We start from the raw sequence: 9,404 nt of genomic DNA on the forward strand, positions 1-9,404 counted from the left end.
ATCTATAACTGACAACTAGTTCCCATTAATTAACTGCCTTTTCTTCTACCAGAAGACAGAAGTGCAACTGTGCTGTGTATTCCCCATGGGCTACTGTCTGGTCAGTTCTAGTTTGCTAACAACATTGATGAGACTCTTAGACTCACATTTAACCTACAAACAAATCAGACATACAATTCCCCAATGCCATTTCCCCTAGCAACGCAGATACTGGAACTCCCATTTCTTGTAGTCATAATTTTATTTCAATGCAGTGCAACAGGAAATTTGTCTCCATTCTTACCACCTTAAACCATCTCTGTGTGAGGGAATTATCAATTCCAACTTGTTAAGTGAATGACCAGGAATTGACTTGGAAATGTTTTTATTTTTAAGCCAGCATCCAGACACATACCTTTGTTTGAAAAAGTAACAAAGGGCTTAATTTTTACCTGATAGTCCTAGTATGCTCAATTCAATAAAGACTCAAGACATAACATTGCTAAAATATTTATTTTGATCATCTATTATAAATAAGTCAGTAGAAGTTCCATTCTGCCATAGATGCATCTGAAAAGAGCCCCATGCCATCCAACTTATGATTGACTGTCTGAACGATGTTCCATTTCTTATCCCAGCCAGAGCACACATCTTCCATGTTGACCCTGTTCGATGATTGCTTCCATATCCAGATGACCAAACAGTCCTTTATCCCCAAAGTAGGCTAAAATGTTTGTGAAGGGGAAAAAAATAAATTAAACCCTGAAACAAAACTTTATAAATAGCTGAAGAACTAGAAGATTTTATACATTTATGTTTGTGTTTGCTTATCTGTCAAATTCAGTTACTAGAAGAAAAGGACCAATGTCATTAAATAAACAAACATATAAATCAAACATACAGAACTAGATTTAAAGAAATGAAAAGAAAAATGTAAGTTGACATGTAAAATGAAGTCAGTCAAAAGATAAATGATTAATGATTTTCATTAAATGGAAGGACTGAGGAACCCAGATAATAAAGCTATTATTAATTCTGAGAGTCAGACTTGCGTAGAAAGCCTACCACAACTCCCAGTTATAATCCCTTCTTTAAAGCTGTGGAAACTAAGCCATTAAGATGGTTACAAGTTCTAAGTGGAAGAGTGGGATGTAAACTGGCCTTAACTTTGGCCTACCCATACTCTAAGGGCATTGGCCTCCATTTCCATTTCACCTAATCCTTACCACAAACATTCTAAATCCACTGAAGAGCCCACACTTTCAAATCATTTGTTAACTGGAAGCAACAGGATCCAGGAAGGAGAAAAGAAGTTAACATGTCTAAATTCTGAGTAAAACTGCATTATAAAAGGACAATGAGGTTCTGTAAAGTTTATTTTCTCTGTGCCTGGGGGGGGGGGGAAACATACATCTATTTTTATTTATCAAATATGTTATTAAATAGCATACAGTTAAGATATGAAAATAAACTTGAACTATGAAGATCTCTTTCTCAGGACTGGAGCTATAGCTCAACAGTAGAGCACTCTATCATGCGCAAGGCCCTAGGTTCAATCCTTACCACTGCAATCCATCCATCTACCAATCAATCAATATCTCTTTCTCAATGTAATTAGCATTCAAGTCTTCCTTTGTCTCATACAATACAAATAATGACTCTCTTTGTTAAGTTATTTGCCTTAATGATGTTCACTAAGCTACTACCTCTTACGCATTAAAATACTACATTTTGAATATGGCATTCCTATCAATCAACAATTGCTGACCACATACAATATACTACACTGGGCTACTAAGATGAATGTGGTTCTGATACAAAAAGCCCAACAACCTACCAAAGGAAACAAATCAATAAATTGTTAACTATATCATTTACATAAGTATTATATAAATTTATATATGAGCAATAGAATTTATATTAATAAACAGCATTTTTATACTAATGAAAACCATCATGTACACAATTCTGTCCCATTCAGGATACAGAGTAGACGATCCAGGAAGACCGCTCTAGTAGTCTCCCCAGTGCAGCCAGCACTGTGTATGAAATTCTGTAAGTAGGCATCAATTCTTTCCTAAAATGGAAGTACACCTAGGAAGGAGACCAGAAGACACTCTAATGACAGAAAAGATTTTAAAGGTCAGTACAAAAAAGGAGGGGAGCACTGAGAAGACATTAGGGTGAAGAAATAAAGCTTTCAGGGAATTTTTACATCTAACCTTTAACTTTGAAGGGTCAAAATGTACTATAATAACTGAGGCCATTCCATCCTCACTCTGGATCCTAGATTACCTAAGGCACAAGGACCAAGAGTGAGGCCCCCTTAATTAATTCAACACTTGTTAAACAGCTACTTTAGGTGCTTGCAGGGAAAATAAAATGTAATGTAAATAAGCTACAAACATAATACAAGGTAGAGAACTGACAGACACCAAAGATTACTGCTGAACACAGAAATGGGATCAGTTTCAGCCAGGAGAAAAGCAGGAAGAGATTTAGCAAAGAGGTAACATTTGAGATTAGGCTTTCCAGAAAGCAGGTGTTGTAGGCAGAAACTAATGGGAATGAGCATTCCAGAATGAGGAAACACAAGCAAATAGGCAAAGGCATGAAAATATTTTATTCTGGGATTAGCATGCAGTATCATGTAGCATGCTGTTCTTTAAAAAGGAGGTAGGGATAAAGGAGATGACACAGAAAAGATTAAAAGCTGCTATTAACAGTTTTTTGATCACATTACTTAACAAATACTGCTAACACTTTACATACAGTATTGTTATCTAATCCCCATGGCAACCTTATGAAGTAGGTATTATTATGTCCACTTATAAAAGAAGAACATCAGCTTAGAAAGTTTAATAGCCTCTTGGGAAAAGGTATTTGATAATTTCCAGTGCTTGGGAAAAATTCACATAGCTTGACCCAATAGTCCCATCTAGGATAATGTGCTCCAAGGTAATTGTTCTCTAAGGAAATAAATGATACACTTTTCTCATCTTCTGAGAAAAGAAGATGCCAGTGAAGCACAGCAGATGGAAGAAATTTGTATCACATGGCAATGTGCTGAGTAGTAAGGTTACCTGCAGGGGGCCATGTGACCCAGTAGAAGGACTTCAGACTTTGGAAATAAGTATATACTGACTGTCCTGTTCTGAAGGACTGACACGACAATACAAATAATATGTATAAAGCACCTAAAATAATAACTGATAGATTATAGGTGACTATGAATAATACTATTATTATAGGTTGCCATCCATAATTTGAAAAACTGAAATTTGAAACATTTCTAGTCCCAAGCATTTTGGGTATGGAATAGTCAACCTGTATTATTATTTTTTGCCCACTCTAGGGGAAAAAAGTGACTTAGAGGAGGATTTTGAAGAAACTGAAGACCTAGAATAGCCAGTAAAGTCTGTTAAGGCAAAATACAAGAGATGTCTGTGAGACAGAGGGCCAAGCTAAAATCCCACAGCACCACAACACCAGTGTGCAATGGTCAATGGTTTGTCCTCATAGTGCCATCAGTCCTTCTTTCCAGAACACACCTGTTTGAGATTCTGGAGATACAGATATAAAAATATACACATAAGCATATATATAAGAGTTTTCACAAACTGCTTTATTTTAGATTTTGAATGTCCCTTAAAAAGCTCAAGTGTTAAAAGGCTTGGGTGCTAGCCTGTGAAGTTTTTTGGGGGTAGAAGAACCTTTAAGAGGTGTAGCCTTGTGGGAGGAAGTTAGATTACTGGGGGCATGCTCTTGAAGGGGCTACTAAGACTTCTGTCCTTTTGTCTCTCTTTCTTTGCTTCCTCTCCTCCATGAAGTGACTAGGCCTTCTCTATCACATGCTCTGCCATGATGTACTACTGTGCTACCTAAAGCTCAAATCAACAGGGCCAAGAAACCAGAGACTGACGCCTCTGACACCATGAACCAAAATACACCTTTCTTCCTTGTAAGTTGAGTTTCTTAAGGTATTTTGTCACATTAATGAAAGCATACTAAAAAACAAGGACACATACTTATATATGTGTATTAACATGGATACTGGGTGAGTATGAAGTTTTTACAAGTGCTTATGCAACACCAACAAGGTTGTTTATGAGGAAGGAAAGTGACAGTGAATTTATGGAGCCATAAGTGTTCATATACTTTGATTTACTAATCTCATGAGAAATTACTGTAAGAAAATAAATCAAAATATATAACACCTAAATATATTAAAATGTATCATTATGTAAAATACTGAAAAATTGAAAAACCTGTGTAATCAGCAACTGGAAAATATCAACTCTAATTTTATGTGAAGAAAAAAAATCCTATGTACCCTTGGTAGAGTGATATAAAAAGCTGTATTTATCTGAATAAGGATAAGATGGGAATGTAAAAAATTCAAATAGCTCACCTTTTAATGTGGTAGGATAATTCAGTTCTTTTCCTTTTAAAATGTCTTTTATTATGAATATAGCATAGTAAATAAAAAGTTCAGAAGGCGAAAGAAGCTACCTGGAAACACAAGCTAACCTGATCCACAAGCTTTTTTTCAGTGTAGCCCAAGACTACACTGACTGGTAAAGGTCCATGTCAACTACTACCACTATTATGCTTTTGCTTCCCAATGAAGGGAACATGAACATTTTCAGGGCACATGAACATTTGCCCTGAAATGTTTATCTTTAAGAACAGTACCTTAAAACTGTTGGTTCAGGCATTCCAGGATCTGCACCCCTTTTAAATCCTAAAGAAAGAAAAGAAAAATAAATACTAAAACCTAGCAGACAAAAAAAAAATCTACAATCAAGATTTTCTTGTTAATCCCATCTAGGATGGCTATTTTAGATTCCCAGATCTACCAACACTAGACTAACCTGTGCTACAGAATTGTTTCAACTACAGTATGAAACTATGTCCAGGTCTAATTGGTAGGGCAAGCTACCTTTTATCTACTATATACAGAATTAGCACAGTAGTTCTAAGCATGCTCTACTTTTCACTGTTAGTCATTACCTAGAAATGTTACCATGACTCCCACATCATCTTGATGAAAAACATGAATACAAATATTTAGAAAACCAAACTAAACTGTTTTGAAAGCACAACTGAGGATAATAGAAAAAAAATTCAATAATTAGACAACCTAATTAAATCAACTCATTACAAGTATGATTAAATAAATCTTTTAATTAATTTGCTGACATACATGTTGATCTGTTGAAATAACTGATTAAAATTAAGAATATCAAGAATTATGAGGGAGGGGGCAGGGGGCATGGGGGAGAAATGGCCCAAACAATGTATGCACATGTGAATAAATGAAAAAAACAAAAGTTTGCCTACTAGGTAACAAAAAAAAAAAAAAAGAATTGTGAGAGGTCAGATGTGGTGGTGTAGCACTCAGGAGGCTGAGGTAGGAGGATCTTGAGTTTGAGACCAGCCTGGGCTATATGGTAAGACCTTATCTCAAAAAAAAAAAAAAAAAAAAAAAAAAACTGTGAGAGATCTGAAAATTTACCTTATTTTCAAGATAACAAACTAGCCTAGCAGTCTCACAGATGCTGGTAGAAGACAAAAGGTTCAGAGTCATTCATATGCAAAGGAGAACTTATTACTCCCAGCAGTAGCATTAGTAAAGAGTATCATCATTTTGCTTCAGTAACCCAAGAACCAATGCAAAACCCCAAAGAGGGCCCGAATTTTCTGTAATATGCTATATGCGTGTCTCCCCTGAGCTCTGGAGGGAGGCACTGTTTTCCAAAGTTGTTTGTTCCACAAATATCCTCAAAAGATAACAAAGGCTCATCAGAACCTGTGCTCACAAGACTTGCAGAAAGGCAAGAGACCATGGAAAGTTGTCCTCCAATTTGTGGCTCATTAAAACCTTTTTGTTGGTAATGCCCAGACAGATTCTTCATCACTGTGTACTTTCTGTCATATTTCATAATACTATATACTCCATGAAGCTCTAAGAGGTATGTTTAAACCTAAATTTCACAAGAAGTTAATCTGCTGAGATGGAAGAAGTAAAAAAAAAACCTGGGAAGCAATTTAAACATAAAATTAAACTTTGTACACACTATGAGGGAAAAGACAATAATAAACAAGGAATAAGTATTGGAAAGATAATCTTAACATCAATCTTGAATGACCTGAGCTGCATGCCAAGGCAAAAATCCCATAATAGTCCTTGGAAAGGGAACCAGTGTGCATAAAATGTAAAGAAAAAAATACTCTAGTATGGAAAAGAAAAGCATTATCCACTCTTCAGAACAAAGCCATTGGAAAATAGTATTGTAGCAACCAGTTACAACTTTCTAACAGTAAAAAAAGGAACCTCAAAAAGAGGAGAAAGAGCTGGACATTATGGTTCATGCCTATATTCCCAGCTACTCAGGAGGATGCAAGTTCAAGACCAGTCTGGGTGTACATAGTAAGAATCCACCTTAAAAAAAGTGGGGGGCGGTGGAGAGAGGAAGAGGTAAGACTTACAGAGAAGCAAAGAAAACTACAGGGACAAAGAAAGTAAAAGCAGGCTAAAATAGGATACCACATTCCCAACCATTAAAAGTGGCAGTATAAAAAAGAGAAAGAGTGCTCGCTTTCAGCAGCACATATACTAAAATTGAAACAATACAAAGCAAGGATGACACGCAAATTTGTGAAGCATTCCCTAATTTTTTAAAAATAGGGAAAGAATCAAGACTCCATACCTTTCTTTTTCTCCTTTTTTTAAAAAACATATTTTGGGCTCTTTTATCTTTTCTAATTTTTCTTTTCCCACCTCATACCTTACTTAGCTAAAAGGAGAACTAGTTCAGTGTCTGAACAGCCAAACCAAGTCCTTTGAGTGGCTGGCACAGCCTTATATTTCCAACATGAACAGGAGGATCTCAAGTTCAAAGCCAGCTTGGGCTACATGGTGAGACACTGTTGGGGAAGGGTGGGGGAGCCTTTGATCATTAAGTTAAAAATTGGGGGGCAAGGGGATGCAAGAAATAAAGGTGACAACACACCCTGTAAAAGCTGTCATTTACTGTAATCCTTGATACCTATATAAAGTCACTAAAATGTTGGTAAGTAATACTTTTAAAAATTGATTCAGGCTGGGTGCTTGTGGCTCAGACCTGTAACCAATCCTACCTACTTGGGAGACTGAGACTGAGAGGATTGAGGTTTGAGGCTAGCCAGGGCAAATCATTTTTGAGACCCCCCCAATCTCCAAAATAACCAGAGCAAAACTGGACTGGAGGTGCAGCTCAAGTGGAAGAGTGCCTGCTTTGCAAGCACAAAGCCCTGAGTTCAAAACCTAGTCCCACCCAAAAAAAAAAAAAAAAAGCATTCAAAATAAGGGAGGAAAAAAGACCTTTATAATTTATAGCCACGGGTGCCTGAAAAATGTTGGGTCTACTCAAAGGTTTTGTCAAGACTAAGAATACTGTATCTTATACAATGCATGACACTTAAAATAAATTGGAAGTAGCACTTTGTTAAGATCCTACTTTAAAGTGTGAACCATGAGTTTCTGAAGTGTCAAACACTATGTTTAAACTGACAAGAGCTGGGCTAAAAACCTATGCTGTTTTCCTTTCACAGTACTGCCTGAAAAGGGCAATAAGATTAAAAAGAAAAGTTACTCAGAAACAAGACAAGGTCCCGGTGTGCAGCCCTAGGTAAAAATACTTGCCTGGGTACCGACAAATCCTTGCAGTATAGCAGAATGATAAAGCATTATGGCCTTGATGTCCCACTGCCTGAGTCTATAGCCCCCCTCAGTGTAGTTGTGTGACCTTGGGCAAGGAATATAAGAGTTTTCTATGGTCAGTGTCCTCCCCTGTAAAATGGGGCCAGTAAAAAAAAAAAAAAAAATCATCCAAACTGTACAAGTGAGAGGGCAGAAAGGGCACTGCACAAGTGCTTTAAGGCAGTGACATGTTTACGAGGTGTCCAAAGTCCCAAATCAGACTTCTTTCCACTCAGGCCCAAATGGAGCGGCAAGAAACGCGCTGAAGACCCACCTAGTGTCAGGGAATTAGTCACTTTCACATACATCGGGTCATCTACCTGCCCTCCAGACCATCCTGAAAAGTAGGTCTTACCTCCATTTTACACACGTTAAGTACAGAATGCGAGGGATTACCTGACTTGGTAAAGACCGCTCTATTAGTAAAGGAAAGAACTCGCGCTCAAGTTAAATCCACCCCATTTGCCTCGACCGCGGCGTTGGCAGCGTTTCCTGCTCCCGCCCCCTAAGGCCAAAGATGGAGTTCGTCGACTTCACAGCCCCTTCCCTCCGGTTTTCTCCCACGTTCTTCACCCACTGACCCAGGTAAATCACGAGAGGAATAAAGCCCCAGCGGATAGCAAACTGGCCGCCCTTGAAGAGCTGCTGCAGCCTCTGCTTGGCCTCTTTGCTTAGCTTCACCATGGCGATGGCGTAGAGGCGCAGTGAGGAGCCTCACCGCAGCGTCCGCGTAGGGAATCCGAAAAAGAAGAGGAAGTGCGCACGCGCCTTTACGGCAGGAGTCGTGAGCGTCCCCAGCAGAGGTCGTAATTCATCGTCCTTAACAAGCTCTGCTCCTCCCTCCTCCGCCGCGCCGCCAGTGGGAGGCGCATGCGTGATTAGTTCGGCTTGCTTTACGAGAGTCAAGAGTTCACTTTCCTCCTCAAAATTCTAATTACCTGGTTACCCTGGTTGCTGTCGGTTACTGGAGGCTGTGCTGTTGGAGTTCCTTTAGCTCGGAATGACCTCTAAGAGGTCGTTTGTAAGAGCACACAATCTCCAACTGTTCCTTCCTTGATAGAGAAGGAATGTTAATTAAATTAGAAAAGGAGAGATAATGTTAATTAAGTTAGAAAAGATAAATCAGACTCAGTCTGATTTGCTTAATATAATCTTGTATAATTTAAGTTCTCAGGCTTTCTTGCAATACTCGGATTTGAACTCGCGGCCTACACCTTGAGCCACTCCACCAGCCCTTTTTTTGTGAGGAGTATTTTCAAGATAGGGTCTCACGAACTACTCGACAGTGGGCCTTTGAACCTCGATTCTTCTGATCTCTTCCTCCTGAGTAGCTAGGATTACAGACGTGAGCCACTGGCTTCTGGCTCAGACTCTGTTTCCTCAAGCCAGAGGTTGAACTGCAAGGGAGGTTAGAAACTACCCTTGTTCTATTTGACACACCCCTCGGCCTCCACATGTTCGGAGTTAGGAACTTTCCCCATGAAACTCCTTTTAAAAGTTGGCGAATTCCATTGCAACAATTAAGGGACGTTAATGGTAAATGACACTCCTTTTAGCCCATTTTGCCCTCATTGGTGTAAAATAGCAGTTCTCCACTCTGGCAGCACTCAAAGCTATACTCCTGCTGGAGACCTACTCCTAGAGATTCTAATGAGGGGGAAAGAGGGACTGTCATTGGTTT

The 9,404-nt window shown here is 38.6% G+C and overlaps 1 protein-coding gene and 1 pseudogene across 1 annotated transcript; one reads left to right on the forward strand and one right to left on the reverse strand.

The window, feature by feature from the left end:
- Positions 1–473: 473 nt before the first annotated feature.
- On the reverse strand, positions 474–8,489 carry Tomm7 (translocase of outer mitochondrial membrane 7). The gene is made up of 3 exons (XM_020186422.2): positions 8,305–8,489; positions 4,675–4,723; positions 474–703 (listed from the first exon to the last, which is right to left on the reverse strand). The coding sequence occupies exons 1-3, from the start codon at positions 8,405–8,407 to the stop codon at positions 688–690; spliced, it is 168 nt and encodes a 55-aa protein (XP_020042011.1). The 5' UTR covers positions 8,408–8,489; the 3' UTR covers positions 474–687.
- LOC141421059 (U6 spliceosomal RNA) lies at positions 6,574–6,660 on the forward strand (annotated as a pseudogene).
- Positions 8,490–9,404: the final 915 nt, after the last annotated feature.

Source organism: Castor canadensis, chromosome 2 (assembly GCF_047511655.1).
Source record: "Castor canadensis chromosome 2, mCasCan1.hap1v2, whole genome shotgun sequence".
NCBI classification, from domain to species: Eukaryota; Metazoa; Chordata; class Mammalia; order Rodentia; family Castoridae; genus Castor; species Castor canadensis.

Coding starts and splice junctions, on each gene's coding strand:
- Tomm7 (XM_020186422.2), bottom strand. CDS start 8,407: ATGGTGAAGCTAAGCAAAGAGGCCAAGCAGAGGCTGCAGCAGCTCTTC. Junction 4,724..8,304: donor TCCTCTCGTGATTTACCTGG/GTCAGTGGGTGA, acceptor TTCTTTCTTTAG/GATTTAAAAGGGGTGCAGAT.